This window comes from Aquarana catesbeiana, linkage group LG01 (assembly GCF_042186555.1).
Source record: "Aquarana catesbeiana isolate 2022-GZ linkage group LG01, ASM4218655v1, whole genome shotgun sequence".
NCBI lineage: Eukaryota > Metazoa > Chordata > Amphibia > Anura > Ranidae > Aquarana > Aquarana catesbeiana.
The window spans coordinates 230,436,274-230,452,373 of NC_133324.1; the positions used below are offsets into that span (position 1 = coordinate 230,436,274).

Here is a 16,100-nt window from a genome sequence, read left to right on the forward strand (position 1 = left end):
GTCACATGAAAAGATATTAAAAAAAATCCTATTTTTTTTTTGTAAATATTTTATTATAACAGGTTACCTGTAAAATCCTTTACTTGGAGTACATCACAGGACACAGAGCCTCAGTATTTACTGATGGGTTATATAGGCACCACTAGGTGATGGACACCGGCACACCCTAGACAGGAAGTTTAGCCCCCTATATAACCCCTCCCCTAACTGGGAGTACCTCAGTTTTGTAGCAAAGCAATACGTGTGTAATACATATCCCCAAAAAAGAGGGGCGAGAGCTCTGTGTCCTGCGATGTACTCCAAGAAAAGGATTTTACAGGTAAGCCGTTATAAAAAATTCTATTTTCTTTATTGTACATCACAGGACACAGAGCCTCAGTATTTACTTATGGGATGTCCCAGAGCAATGACACCTGAGGGGAGGGGACACAAACAAAAGTAGGGAGCAATAACACCTGAGGATCCTGTACCGCTGCCTGCAGCACACTGTGCCCGAAGGCGATATCCTCATGCCCTTTCACATCTACCTGATAGAATCTGGTGAATGTATGGACTGAAGACCAAGTTGCGGCCTTACAGATTTGAGCCATGGAGGCCTAGTGATGCACTACCCATGAAGCACTAACAGCCCTGGTGGAGTGTGCTTTGATTTGAAAAGGTGGAACTTTCCCCTTTAAACCATAAGCTTAAAAATTACCTGTCAAATCCATTTAGCATTGGTGGATTTCGACGCTGCCTGTCCTATCTTAGGACCTTCAGGCAACACAAGCAAAACATCCGTTTTGCGAACCTGAGTGGTTGCTTCCAAAGGTTTTGACCGCTCTCACTACATCCAGAGAATGTAGTGTCTTCTCCTCCTTAGAACAGGGATCTGGAAAGAATGAAGTCAGAAAAATATCCTGGTTTAGATGAAAATCTGAAACCACCTTCGGAAGAAAACTAGGATGAGGACGCAATACTACTCTATCCTTATGAAAAATTAAATATGGTTCTTTACAAGAGACAGCCGCCATTTCTGATGCCCTTCTCGCAGAAGAAATGGCTACCAGAAAAATTAGCTTCCTTGTCAAAAGAACCAAAGGAATATGTCGTATCGGCTCAAAAGGCTGTTTCTGTAATGCCAACAGAACTAAATTCAAGTCCCAGGGGTTCAGGGGCGCTCTAACCGGTAGATTAAGCCCCCTAAATAAAGCTTCGGAACAAAGAATGCAAAGCAAACAGACGTTTAAACAATAATCGACAAAGCCGAGACCTGGCCCTTGATAGTACTCAAGGCCAGCTTCATCTCTAACCCCATTTGCAGAAAAACAAGGATTCTCCCTATGACATACTTTCTGGGATGCCAACCCTTGGATTCACACCAGGAGACATATGCTTTCCAGACTCTATAATAAATGACTCTGGAAGCTGGCTTCCTTGCATTAATCTAGGTAGAAATTACTGGGCCTGAAAGCCCACGACTCTTCAGAATGTGGGTATCAATAGCCAAACTGTTAAATTTAGCGTTTGTAAGGTAGGATGGAAGACTGGTCCCTGCGATAGCAGGTCTGGACGTGGTGGTAGGGTCCATGGGGACCCTACCGCCATCTTCACTATTTCTACACTATTTCTGCATACCAAGATCTTCTGGGCCACTAGAAGCACCAACTTCTTTTCCTGCTTGATCCTGCAAAGAAGTCGTGGTAGCAGCAGAATAGGAGGGAATGCATAAATCACTGACAACTGATGTCACGGGGTCACCAACGCATCTGTCCCGCATGCAAGTGGATCCCTTGTTCTTGACACGAAGTTGTCGATATTGTTTTTGAACCTGGACACAAACAGATCAGATACATCCGGGATCCCCCATCTTTCGCATATGGCCAGGAAGATGTCAGGGTGAAGAGACCATTCCCCTGGGAAAAACTGCTGGCGACTTAAGTAGTCCGCATGCCAATTCTCTACCCCTGGAATGAAGATTGCCAATACGCAGGGCACATGCTTTTCTGCCCAGATTAGGATCTGGTTTACCTCTCCCTGGGCTGCACGACTCCTGGTGTCCCCTTGGTGATTGATATAAGCCACTGCTGTGGCATTGTCGGATTGGATCCTGACAGGACAACCCTGCAACCTGAATGTCCAGGTTTTTAGGGCCAGGTACGCCCTATGAATCTCCAGAATATTGGTGCATTGGAAAATCTAGTGCCTGGACCTTCTTGTTCCAGGCAGATAAGATGCTGTTTTGCAACAGTCTTGAATGAAACTGAGCATAGGGAACAGCTTCCAACTAAGCCACCATCTTTCCCAACAATCTCATACAAAGGCGAATAGAAGGGCTCCTCTTTGCCCTGACTAGCTGAACCAACTCCTTTAATGCACTGATTTTTGCCTGGGGTAAAAACACCCTTTTTCGGGTTGTATCTATGATTAGACCCAAGTACTCTAGTCTTCTTACTGGTTTTAAAGAAGACTTCTCTAGGCTGAGAACCCAACCTAGGTATTCCAGGTAGTTGACTGTGGCGACTAAGCCTTGGTGTAAACGGGCTACCGACCGGTCTATTAAGAGCAGGTCATCTAGGTACGCTAAAACCGTTATACTGCGGGCCCTTAATCTGGCCAGATGAGGAGCCAGGTCCCTTGTGAACACCCGAGGTGCAGTAGCTAGACCGAAAAGGTAGAGCTACAAACTGGAAATGACGTTTTTCTACTTCAAAAACGCAGATATTTCTGATGAGCGGAGAAAATAGGTACATGCAGGTAAGCATCCTTGATGTCTATTGATGCCAGAAGTTCTCCTCCTTGTAGGATGGAGACTACTGATCGGATTGATTAAATGCGGAAAGATCGAATCTTTAGGAACCGATTTAGATCCTTGAGATCTAAGATGGGTCTGACATCTGCATTTGGCTTTGGCACCGTGAAAAAGTTTGAATAAAAACCCAACCCCTGCTCTTGCATGGGAACTGCCATGATTACTTTTTGCGACAGAAGTCGGTCCAACGCTTGGAAGAGAGACTTCTTTTTCGCTGGGTCTTTGGGGACATTTGATCTGAGGAAACGAGGAGATGGGAATTCTCGAAACTCTAGTTTGTAACCTAGAGTTATTGTGGAGATCACCCACCTGTCCTAAAAATCCTCCTGCCAGACCCTTGAGAACTGTAGCAGTCTTTCCCCCGCTCGAACGAGCGAGGGGGGGGGGGCCCTTCATAAAGAGGCTTTAGCGTTCTGTCTTGTAGATTTCCTCCCCCAGGATTTCTTTTGTCCCTGGGGTTGACTCTGAGTTTTTCCTCCTGAACCGAACGGTGGAGGCCGCCGCGCCTGCCTGGAGGCTGATGCCCCTGGCACTGGAGAAAGAGTCATTTTAAATGAGGGATGTTTAACTGACAAAGGGGTACTTTTCCCACTTGATATCTTTTGTATATATCTGTCCAATTCATCCCCAAACAGCCTTTCACCAAGGAAAGGGAACCCAGCCAGGAGCTTTTTGCATGGTGCTTCGACTGACCAATTTTTCAACCACAAGATTCTAGGCATATGCACCAACCCAGGCGTAAGACGAGAGGTCTGAAGGATAGAATCTCTGATTGCGTCAACCGCAAAACACAAGGCTGCTGGCAGCTCAGATAATTCTTGGGCCTGCTGTTCAGGGAAAACCTTGAGCACCTGTTTCAAGTGATCTCCTAAGGATTGACATACCCCAATTGCCGCCACTGCAGGTTGAGCTACTGAACCCGCCAAGGCAAAAATGTTTTTTTATCAGTTGGATCCCTAAGCATTTGAGCGTTGTCAACAGGACAAGTCAAATTTTTGTTCACAGAGGAGATGGCGGCGTCAATTGACGGAATACCCCACATCTTTGTGAACTTTTCTTCCATAGGATAAAGAGTTGAAAACTTTTTAGGAGGGAAAAAATGTTTATCTGGGTGATGCCACTCAGAATAAATTAGCTTTTCCAGCAGGAAATGAACAGGAAAAGCATGTGCAGCTTGAGCAGGCTTAAGTAAACCCAAACTAGACGTGGGTTTTTCAATCGGCTCGGTTAAGGGTAACTTAAATGTGAAGTGGACCCTTTCAGTAAGAGAGTGCACCAGCAATTTCTCAGCCTGAAGCCGAAGATGGTCCTTCCCCACCAGATTCCTCAGAAGAGGAGTCATCCTCATCCCGATCTCCAGAAGGGGAATCATCTCCCCTTTCCCAGAGCTCCTCTGTTTCAGGGTCTTGGGTAGAAGGGGACCTAATGCGCTTTCTTCCCCTTAGTGAAGATGCAATCACGGCCATCAATCTTTCCTCCAATTCACTTATAGCTGAGGAAAAAGCCTCCTGAGTAATGTATACAGGGGCTGAAATGCCAGCAGCAGATGTAGCCCCTGACCCCGACGGCTCATCCTGACCAGCCTCCTTAGGTCTATCAGGGGGAGATGGTGCTGCAGAGGGGGGGTCCTCTGAGCCTGAGGGAGATCCCCTTGAGCCCCTATTTCTCGGGGTACCTGTACCTCTTCTGCCCATAGTGCCTAACACAAATGCAGAGGTACTACCAGAAATGCACATACTGCTAAGCAAATAGTCCAGCAACTGCCGATGCTTTCAAGGCCCAGCCTGGTGCTAAGTAAATGCCGCCTGGGGATGCCTGTGTCAGCCACACTCACATGCCCTCTGTGTCCCTCCTTGAGCTGTGCACCTGCAAAAGAGTGCATCTTATAGCTCTGTTTAGCCCTCGTTGTGGGTGTTAATCACGCCTGACGCCGCATTAATGCTCCGCCCCCCCTTACAAAACACCCCTACCGCCCCTCCCCTTGTCTTTTTGAAACAAGTCCTGCTTTCCTGCGCGAGCCTAGGGTACCGATCTGGCTGGGATGGAGGAGAGAGGAGGGCAGGTGAATGAAAGTCACCGTAATGGCAGCAGCGGCAGGAGGCGGTGCGGGGTACCGCCGACTGCCCTATGGCCCTTTAGCCTGAAGAGAGCTGTGGGGGAGACATTCCTTGAAAAGAAAAACCCCCCATTCCGTATCCTACCTGGAGCATGGGCTCGGAGGAGCGTGCAGCATGAACACAGAGACGAAAATGACAAGCATGGAAAGGTACGTGCGCTTGACAGCCCCTGGTGGCGACTTTAGGCATAGCAGCATTTTACTTAAAGGAGAAAAAACCATAAGAAACTAGAAATAAAACCTTAGGCATCTCCCTTACCTTATCCAGCCACAGGGTTCTGTGATAACAGACCCAATCTTCACCTCTCACGGTGGGCTCCATTTGAAAAAACCTTCAGGGACTAGGGCCTCCTTAAAAAGGGGGATCCTAGCTCTGGGCCTGTAAAGCACCCCGCGAGGGATATGGCTGAAAAAAGCAAATAAATACTGGATAACGGGGTTGAGCTTTCTAAAAAGAAAAAACATTACAGGCAGAACGTCGTTTCTTTGGACACGAGGCCCAGGTACCATTCAATTTGGCCTAGAAAAGCACTTCAAATGGATCCGGTTGCGTGGCTTGCCCCAGAAGGAATATTCCAGCGGAGCACAACACATCTTTACTCGTGACCAACACCTAAGACACTGGCGAAAAAACTGAGGTACTCCCAGTTAGGGGAGGGGTTATATAGGGGGCTAAACTTCCTGTCTAGGGTGAGCCAGTGTCCATCACCTAGTGGTGCCTATATATAACCCATCAGTAAATACTGAGGCTCTGTGTCCTGTGATGTACGATAAAGAAATGTGAGCGGTGTACTCACTTTTGTGAGAAAAAAAATGATATTATATATATATATATATATATATATATATATATATATATATATATATATATATATATATATATATATATATATATATATATTTTTTTATTAGAGCTGCACGATTCTGGCCAAAATGAGAGTCACGATTTTTTTGCTTAGAATAAAAAGATCACGATACTCTCATGATTCTCGCGACGTAAAATCTTTCACATTATACAAAAAAAAAAAAGGGCTAACTTTACTGGTTAGATTTTTTTTTTTTTTTTTAATTCATTAAAGTAATTTTTTCCAAAAAAATTGCATTTGAAAGACCGCTGCGCAAATACAGTGCGACATAAAATATTGCAACAACCACCATTTTATTCTCTAGGGTGTCTACTAAAAAAAAAATATATGTTTGGGGGTTCTAAGTAATTTTCTAGCAAAAAAAAATGATTCTAAACTTGAAACCAACAAATGTCATTAAAAGGTTTAGTGTTTAAGTGGTTAAACTTTTTTCACTTACACAGGAAGTCTATTTCATTTACAAATCGTTACAATGTTTATACTTAAGTTCAACTGATAAAGAATGTTTTGTTTCTTGGCAGACTGCCCGGTTTTTCTCTTCCTTTCTTTTGAGGGCTGTGGCTTCAGAAGAGCAGAGAGAATGCTTAGCCCTCAAATATTCCACTCGCCTACTCGAGTGGAAAATGATTGCTGGTGAGTGTAGGGCTGCCTTGGAGGGGGCAAACACCGCCTGCAGGCGGGATTAAATGGGAGCCATTCCCCCAGCCAGGGGAAGAACAAGAAGAGGCAAGCCGGCCAGATCATCAGAGAGTAGGGATTGCCCGCTGTAACAGCTTTCATTTGAATTGCCCGGTGTTCCCAGAGCTCACTGTCACACACAGTCCCGCTTCCTGGCCCGGGCCAGGAGGTGGGACTGTGTGACAGTGAGTTCCGGGTAAATCAAATGAAAGCTGGGGCCAGGGGAAGAGAAAGGAGAGGAAGAGACAAGCCGGCCGGATCGTCAGAGAATGGGGATTGGCCGCTGTAACAGCTTTCATTTGAAATGCCCAGTGTTCCCGGAGCTCACCGTCGCAGTCCCGCCTCATGGCCCGGCGCCTTTGATAGACAGAACACGGGTCCAATGTCGGGACGTGCAACGTCATTAAAGTTGCCAGGCCAGAAGGCAGGATTGTGTGACAGTGATCTGCGGGAACACCGGGAAATTCAAATGAAAGACGTTAAAGCGGGCAATTCCCGCTCTCTGATGATCCGGCCAGCTTGCCTCTTCCCCCACACAGGTGAGGCTGCGCTGATGGGCACTGGTAAGGCCGCACTGATAAATTTGTTGTTAATTATTTTTGTAACTTAATTCTGCATAAAACATTTGTGCCATTTTATGAGACCATTTATGAGGGCATATTTAGGGGTGGGATTAGGGGCGGGGCATGGTAGGGGTTGGGTGGGGCAACTGGTGGCGAGTAACCCTCAAGGCCCGGCTAGTATCTCAGGACTTCTGGGATAGATATAAATTATATATAGAGGACACCATTGATCCTGACCAAATCTCCCACTCCATTTGCAGAAATGCAGCACTAAACTTGCAAGAAACCTCCACAATGATACACTGTTGCCTGCAGACACTCATTATTGTACCACTCTCCAGCCCTTCACGAACAAACTGCCTTCTGCTACAGCCAAATATTTTAAATTTTGACTCATCAGTACAGAGCATCTGCTACCATTTTTCTGCACCTCAGTTCCTATGTTTGTGTGCACAGGACATGGAAGCAAGGCTATATGTGACTCAACTCAATTACAGCATTTTTCATACCTGCCTAAGGCTTAGTTTACACTGGCATTAAGAGCAGGCGTTTGATAGGTGTTAAAAATCACCCCTCAATCGCCTGTGTGCAAGATATAATAGACAGCACATTGAGCTGTTCACACTAAGCGTTAGCGTTGCGTCGCTTCAAAATTGAAGCCTTAATGACGTGTCAGGAGGTGTTTGAAGCCTTTCAACGCCTCCCATTCAACTCTATGGTAAAGCTCCGCAAACGCTCTGGCAGGCGGTTTCAGAGCAGTAGTGGTGCGGTTGCAGCGTGTTAAAATTAGTGACTTTCCATTGTGGAGCAGTTTTAACGCTCATAAATGCTACGAAACCGCACATAGGGCGTTTAGGGAGAGTTTAACGCTTGTAAAACAACCCTTTCTAAAGCTCAACTGTCTGACGCCCATAGTAACGCCATACAAACACTATAGGAGCGTTTGTTGAGCGTCAGTAATTTAGTCAAGTGTGAACAAGCCCTAAGACTTTTTCACAGTAGTGTGTGTGTGTGTGTGTGTGTGTGTTTTAGTTTAAGAAGAAAACAACATGAACAAATTTTATTATTATTTCTGCTGCCCTTAACTTCTGTTTAAATAATTTATTTACTTTTTTTTTATAAAAGTTGAGACTACTAAAGTAAAATTATCAAGTAAACAGTTTGTTTAAACAAGTGGCTTATTTAATCTGTTGATCTCAGCAGGGAAGGCAGTATGGCTCAGCAAGATATTGGTTTGGAGCATGTAAAGCTGTTACAGTATTGTGCACACAGTGTGGGGTATGATACCTTCCAGTTTGTCCTCAGCAGGCTCTCCTGAGTGCGCCTCTCTTTCAGAGCTTCTTTCCAAGATGTGTACGCTGTAACTTCACTGTCCGTCAGGAACCCTTCCGTTTGGCAAACATGGTACCACAAGATTTCATCTTCAGCAAGTACCTTCCACGCTTTGCTTACCTAATGCATCAAGATAAAACATGATGAGGTAATGAAGACAAAAGAACAAAACAAAAACCTGTTGGCTTAATCTGACTGCATGGCAGAGCCAAATAAAGCACATATTAAGAGCTGATTTTGTTCCAGCGAGTGTTCATCCTTCTTTCTAGTCCATGAAACAAAGAGATTAAGTCACTTAGTTCAAAGCCCACAAAGCTGGTATTGAATACAAGTCAGAAATTGATTCCAAACACCCTCTGGAGATCTCTGTACAATATGTGCCATCCTAAAGGCACTTGAACATTAAATGTTATGCTTAAAACAAGGGGTCAAATATGCATCACAAAAGACTTGGGCTATTTGTCTATGCAAGCTATTTGCAAAAGTAGAACATGTGAATGCCTCTGTATTGCCTGTCATCTCTGCCTGTTCCTAGGGTTTTCTTGCTCTGCCATATACAGTGCATCCAGAAAGTATTCAGAGTGCTTAACTTTATTCACATTTTGTTAGGTTACAGCCTTATTCCAAAATGTTATAAAGTCATTATTTTCCTCAAAATTCCACAAGCAATACCCCATAATGACAATGTGAAAGGAGTTTGAAATCTTTGCAAATTTTATAAAAAAAAAAAAAAAAGATGTACATAAGTATTCACAGCCTTTGCTCAATACTTTGTTGAAGCACCTTTGGCACCAATTACAGCCTCACATATTTTTGAGTATGATGCTACAAGCTTGGCACACATATTTTTGGTCAATTTCTCCCATTCTCCTTTTTTAGGACAGCTCAAGCTGTGTCGGTGCACAGGGAAGTGTCGGTGCACAGCCATTTTCAGATCTCTCTGGGGATGTTCAATCGGGTTCAATTCTGGGCTCTGGTTGGGCCACTCAAGGACATTCATAGAGTTGTCCCGTAGTCACTCCTTTTTTACCTTGGCTGTGTGCTTAGGGTCGTTGTCCTGTTGGAAGATGAACCTTCGCCCCACTCTGAGGTCCAGAGCGCTCTGGAGCAGGTTTTCATCAAGGATGTCTCTGTACATTGCTGCATTCATCTTTCCCTCGATCCTAACTAGTCTCCCAGTTACTGCTGCTGAAAAACATCCCCACAGCATGATGCTGCCACCACCATGCTTCACTGTAGAGATGGTGTTGGGCAGGTGATGAGCAGTGCCCGGTTTCCACCAGACATGACTCTCGCCATTCAGGCCAAAGAGTTCAATCTTTGCTTTATTAGACCAGATAATTTTGTGTTTTTCATGGTCTGAGAGTCTTTCAGGTGCCTTTTGGCAAACTCCCGGTGGGCTGTCATGTGCCTTTTACTGAGGAGTGGCTTTAGTCTGGCCACTCTACTATATAGGCCTGATTGATGGAGTGCTGCAGAGATGGTTCTTCTGGAAGGTTCTCCTCTCTCCACAGAGAAACGCTGGAGCTCTGCCAGATTGACCATCGGGTTCTTGGTCACCTCCCTAAGATAATGGAGGCCACTCTGCTCATTGGGACCTTCAATGCTGCAGAAATTTTTCTGTACCCTTCCCCAAATCTGTGCCTGCGATTATGGGGTATTGTTTGTAGAATCAAAATCAGCAGTAAAAAAAAAAAAAAAAAAAAATTATCCACTTCAGAGAAGGATTGTCACTTTATCCCTTTAAATCCTAACACATGAATTACACAGGTTCTGAGGCTAATTTAATGCAGTTAAGGCACCAAGTGAGAGTTTAATTACCACCTTAATCAGCCACAGAATCTGTGTAATTCATGTGTTCGGTTTTAAAGGGATGAGGTGGCAACCCTACTTCACAGACCTCTAGTTTGTCGATCGTATCATCATGTTCTGAAGCGTGTAACTTAGGCTTTATCTAACAAAAAGCAGAAAATGAACACCAACAAGGCAAAGTTTTTGCTACTCATATATTTTATGGATTTTCAATCAAAGCAATAAAGCACTAGAGGGAACAGACAAAGTAACCATTACATAATCTTTCCGAGAAGCTGAAAGAAATCAGTTTGGGCAAAGCAGTTAACCAGCAAAAACCCTGATGTATGTTGGTTATAACTTAATGCATAATATTTGGCAGGGAGCTACCCAGTAAGAGCCTTAGTGAGCAAGGCTCAGCTGTAAGAAGCCTCTAATAAAACCCTCTCCAGCATTTTAGTTCATGGCACCATAGAGATTTAGTGTGTACACTGTATAAAGAAGCCATTGGCATACTATCAGCTTTATCAGCTTTCTGAGACACTTTAGGTTCGTATGAGGCTTTGCATAAAAGAAAATTAGCAAAGCAAATGTCATCTACTTCATTACTTAGAATGTCAATAAGCATGGAGGTATTGAGTGCCCCAACAACCAAGTTGGCAGTGACAGCTTCCACTATTCCATCCTGACTTTTGATATTTAAAAAGTGATTTTAAAGGCTCATTTTTTCTTAAAAATTTTTTTTTTTAAATGTTATACTTACCTCCTCTGTGAAACTATTGTACAGGCTACAGAGCAGTCACTTAACATCTCTTTTGCAGTCCCCTGCCAGTGTTGTCCCCTCCTTCCTACAAGTGCCTCAGCAAACTGGCTGCTAAGGGGGTACCCGCAAGCCATGCCCGCTCCCTCCCCACAGAGGTTTGCCTATGGTTCCCGCTGCCTTCAGTGTCTCCTGTGAGACCGGGAAGAGAAGAGAGCTGGGCTGCAGCCTGGATTGCGCTGGAGCGGTGAGGTGTGTCAGGTAACTGTTTAGGGACAGGGGAAGGTAGAAGTGGGGCGTTTACCTTAAACACTTCAGCCCCGGAATGATTTACCCCCTTCTTGACCAGTGGGTTTTTTTTGATTCGGCACTGCGTCGCTTTAACTGACAAGTGCGCAGTCGTGCTACGTGGCTCCCAAACAAAATTGACGTCCTTTTTTCCCCACAAATAGAGCTTTCTTTTGGTGGTATTTGATCACCTCTGCAATTTTTATTTTTTGCGCTATAAACAAAATAAGAGCGACAATTTTGCTATAATAAATATCCCCCAAAAATATATAAAAACATTTTTTTTCCTCAGTTTAGGCCGATATGTATTCTTCTACATATTTTTGGTAAATAAATAAAAAAAAAAAAAAAAAAATCGCAATAAGCGTTTGATTGGTTTGTGCAAAAGTTATATCGTTTACAAAATAGGGGATAGTTTTATGGCATTTTTATTAATAATTTTTTTTTTTTACTAGTAATGGCGGCGATTTTTATTGTGACTGCGACATTATGGTGGACATTTTTGACACCATTGTCATTTACACAGCAATCAGTGCTATAAAAATGCACTGATTCCTGTGTAAAGGACTCTGGCAGTGAAGGGGTTAACCACTAGGGGGCGGGGAGGGGTTAAGTTAGTACTAGGGATGTGTTCTAACTGTAGGGGGGATGGGCTGTGTGTGACACGTCACTGATCTCTGCTCCCGATGACAGGGAGCAGAGATCAGTGACGCTGTCACTAGGCAGAACAGGGAGATGCACTTTACATCAGCATCTCCCCGTTCGTCCTCTCCGTGAGGCGATCGCGGGTGTCCGCGCGACCCGACTCACGGAGCTCGCGGCAGGCGCGTGCGCATAGCGGCAATTTCAAAGTAACGTACAGGTACGTTACTTTGCACAGCTGTGCCATTCTGCCGACGTATATCTACAGGAGGCGGTCGGCAAGTGGTTAATGCAGGGACTGCATTAAGGTAAAAAAAAAAAAATTTGAGTTTAGAACCACTTTAATTAGGTAACCCAATAATCAAAATGTAGTCAGGTACTCTGCAGTCCTTTACACTATCAGTTCTCCTAGACCAGGGGTCAGCAACCTGTAGATCGCAGCAACCAGTAGATCGTGGACAGGTGACTGATGGATCTCGGTCTGGGCTTGCTGACCCACCATTCCAGAGCATCAAATAGAGTGCAATGCAGATGGACTACTTGTAAGGTTGGAGCTGTAGTAGGAAGCAAGAGCCTCCTAAGCCAATGCCTCCTTTGTAGTGCTGGCTTCTGTCCCATGCAGAGCGATACCAACTACAATCCACCTCTTATCCCTGCTAGCGGTCTCCAGCAGCAGGAAAGATGATATCTTCAGGTCAGTGTGAAGCAAATACACTGGGCATAATAGTATAGGGCTGCTTTCACACTGATGTGCTGCGGGTTACCCACACCGTGAGTGCAGTGTACCTGCAGCTTTCCAGAGGGTTTGCTACACTTAGCCATAGACTTCTATTGTATCCTGCGGGTTTGGTACACTTTCTGAAAAATGCACCACACCTGTGTAGCACCTGTCAAGCAAGACCCATTCAAGTTAATGAAGCCACCCTGCAAATGCCCTGCAGCCTTGTGCAGTACAGCACTGTTTCTCAACTCCAGTCCTTAAGTACCCCCAACAGGTCATGTTTTCAGGATTTCCCTCAGATGAAACGGCTGTGGTAATTACAAAGGCAGTGAAACTGATCAAATCAACTGTGCAAAATAATGGAAAGCCTGGAAACATGACCTATTGGGGGTATTTTAGGACTAGAGTTGAGAAACATTGCAGTACAACAAACAAGGGGTTAAAGCAGGCAGCATTGTGTTGCTCTCTCAACACCTGGTGTAACACTTTGGACCCACATAAGCACGCAGTTGTGGGGCACTTGCAGAGTGGCCATGTTTACTTGAATGGGCCATGATTGGCAGTCGGTAGCACCCACTAAAAGCAACATGGGCTTAATTCCTATTGCGGCATGTGAACACCTTTGGCTGTTGCCCCAGCAGGTAGGGATAGGAGGCGGTAAAATTGACTAAACCGCAGGGTTTTACCACCCCCCAATGTTACGTGTTAACAAGCCCTAAGGAACCAAGGGTTCATTCACAAGTGCACAAGGCACTGCTGCTCCTCTGAAAAGCGATCCAAGTGTGTTTGACAGGTGGCGAGGAGGTGTTATGTTGCCTCCTTACCAACTGGTTTAAACCCATGATTGGCGTGCACTGCATGCGATTGCAACACGGTAGAATGGCAATTAGAGGTTTAAATCAGGTGTGAGGAAGAGACACTGTGTAGGTGATCTTTGACTTCTCCCATGCTGTTCAGGTAGATCTCTACCTCTCTAGGGTTGCCTACCCTTGGCCTAGATCTATGCAAGTGTGGATGGCTAGCACAAATATCTGAACTACAGGTAATTAGCCCACTATTAAACCTATTATTAATTTAGCACTTAAATGTTTTCCCTAGTGTCTGCATTTTGTGATGGGGGTTTATATATGAAGACAAAATGAGATTTTTTCACTGCTTTTTATTTTCCAGGTATGTACCATTTGGCTTTAGCCATACTGTGCTTTGAAGACCCTGCATTTGTGTTCTGTATATTTTTTTTTTATGTGCTTTGGCCTTGGAACTCATGTTGTCATGTGCTATACCTATGTTAGACACTACACTGTACTTGGAATGTCTTTGTTTTGTTCAATAAATTGTTTATGAAACTTAAAAAGTATGGCCTCAATGTGCTCTGTGGACTCTCAAATATCAAAGCTCTATAAAACATCTAAAACAGGAAAAAGAGGACAAAAGCTATTTAGGGACATAATTACATTAAAGTGATTGTAAAGCTTCCATTTTTCGTAAAGCAGCCCTGATCCTCTTCTTCTGGGGTCCCCCAGTCGGCGCTCCTGGCTCCTCCTCTTCGGCGAGTGCCCACATAAAAAGCTGCTTTTTATGGGGGCACTCAAGCGGGCTCACTCCCGAGCCCCGCTGCCTGAATCTATAGGCACAGGCAGCAGGGCTCGGCCCCACCTCTGTTTCCTCATCATAGGATTTGACTGAAAGCAGCAGAAGCCAATAGCTCTCAAAGCCATCAGCCTACCCTGTGAGGAGGATGAGAGCTGGGAGAGCAGCTGCTCTCATGCACAATGCTGGAACGAGAGCGGGCACAGGTAAGTATAAGGGGGGATGGGGTGAGGGGGGATCCTCTGCAACAGAAGGTTTTTTACCTTAGTGCATAGAATGCACTAAGGTAAAAAAATAAAAACCTCAAGCCTTTGCAACCACTTGACCTCCGGAAGATTAAATGCGTTAAATGACAATTTCGCCGTCATACCACGCTGTACACAAATAAAATGTATACAATTTTTTCTCACAAATAGAGCTTTCTTTTGGTGGTATTTGATCACCTCTGTTTTTTTCTTGGCACTATAATAGAAGAAAAATAAGGAAAACACGAAAATTTTGGAAAAAAAAAATTATATTTTTTACTTTCTGCTATAAAACATATCAAATAAAATATTTTTTAAAAAATCTAATTTCTTCATAAATTTAGGCCAATATGTATTCTGCTACATATTTTTGGTAAAAAAAGATCTCCATAAGCGTATATTGATTGGTTTGCGCAAAAGTTATAGCATCCACAAACTATAGTATATAAACTGGAATTTTTATTTAAATTTTTTTTTATACTAGTAATGGCAGCGATCAGCGACTTATAGCGGGACTGTGATAGTATGGCGGGCAGACTGACACTTTTGACACTTTGCGGGAACCAGTGACACCAATACAGTGATCAGTGCTAAAAATATACAGTGTCACTGGCTAGAAAAGGGTTAAACATCTGAGCCGATCAAAAGGGTTAAAAGGTGTGCCTAACTGATGCTTGTGTGCGCACTGTAAGGCGCTTTCACTAAGGGATGTGCTGGTTTTTATTGACTAAGCACAGCCAGTGCTTCCCCTACTCGGAAAAGCTGAATTGCTTATATATACACGGGATTCTGTGCAGTCGGTCCGCAGTATAGTAGTAAAGCTACAGTATGTGGTCAGCAAGTGGTTAACTTAAAAAGGGACATTATTTACAGAAAAGAAAAAAGCCCAAGATGCACAGAACAGGGCCTGCGGTCAGCTCACCTATCATGCACACAGGGCTGTGCGTTACACCCAACCATCCAGGACACACACTGCTCCAATATGCTGGTTATTCCTCGTAGTCTCATGATCGCAATTCCAACTGTGTTTTTATGTGTGCTGAATCTATGAGGCTGTCTTGCACCCTTCCCTGTTTAAGTTTTCTACATTTACAGATACCATTTTCTTCCCCCAATAAAACCATAATGCCTGGACTTTTACCTTTAAAAAATTGAAAATGTATCATATGCTTTGGTGCAAACTGAAGCAGTATTAAACCCAAAAGCAAGCATTTATTATATTGCATCTTACCCAGTCTTAGATGTGATGGCTATATTAATTTTAATTTTTAGGTTCTTTCTTCTGTTTTCATCTTGTGATCTGACCAGTAAGTCTGTTGTTTTTCAGCAGGACAAGCTCTCCAGCAGATGTAGCACTCACAGGGTTGAGACAAAACTAAACACCGGCAGGGGTGCTTATAATGATCAGCTTTTATGTAAAACCTTTATCCCAAAAAGCAACAAAACTGTTTGCTGGAGTTTGGCTTCAATTTGTTAGTGTATCTAAATCTGCTAGTACATCTAACACTCCCCTTTCCCCAGACTGACAATGCTGCTGTCCAAAGGTGCCTCCATACTCCTTCATCCGGAGTGTAGGTACTCTAATACATAAGAGGTGTGTTACTGGCCATATCATCAGGTGAAAATAAAGAGAAAAAGCCCCCCTCAAAAAAAAATAACAAAAAGAAAAGAATGCAAGCCACATCTAATGATTGGTAATCTGCACTGTATCTCATTT

At 44.0% G+C, this 16,100-nt stretch overlaps 1 protein-coding gene across 1 annotated transcript in view; it reads right to left on the reverse strand.

Annotated features, from left to right (window-relative positions):
• Positions 1 to 16,100, reverse strand: part of FBXW8 (F-box and WD repeat domain containing 8) — a 211,775-nt gene that overhangs the window by 136,169 nt on the left and 59,506 nt on the right. Inside the window, exon 3 of the mRNA XM_073625799.1 lies at positions 8,302 to 8,466. Coding sequence (XP_073481900.1) covers positions 8,302 to 8,466 — 165 coding nt within the window. The remainder of the gene's footprint in view (positions 1 to 8,301; positions 8,467 to 16,100) is intronic.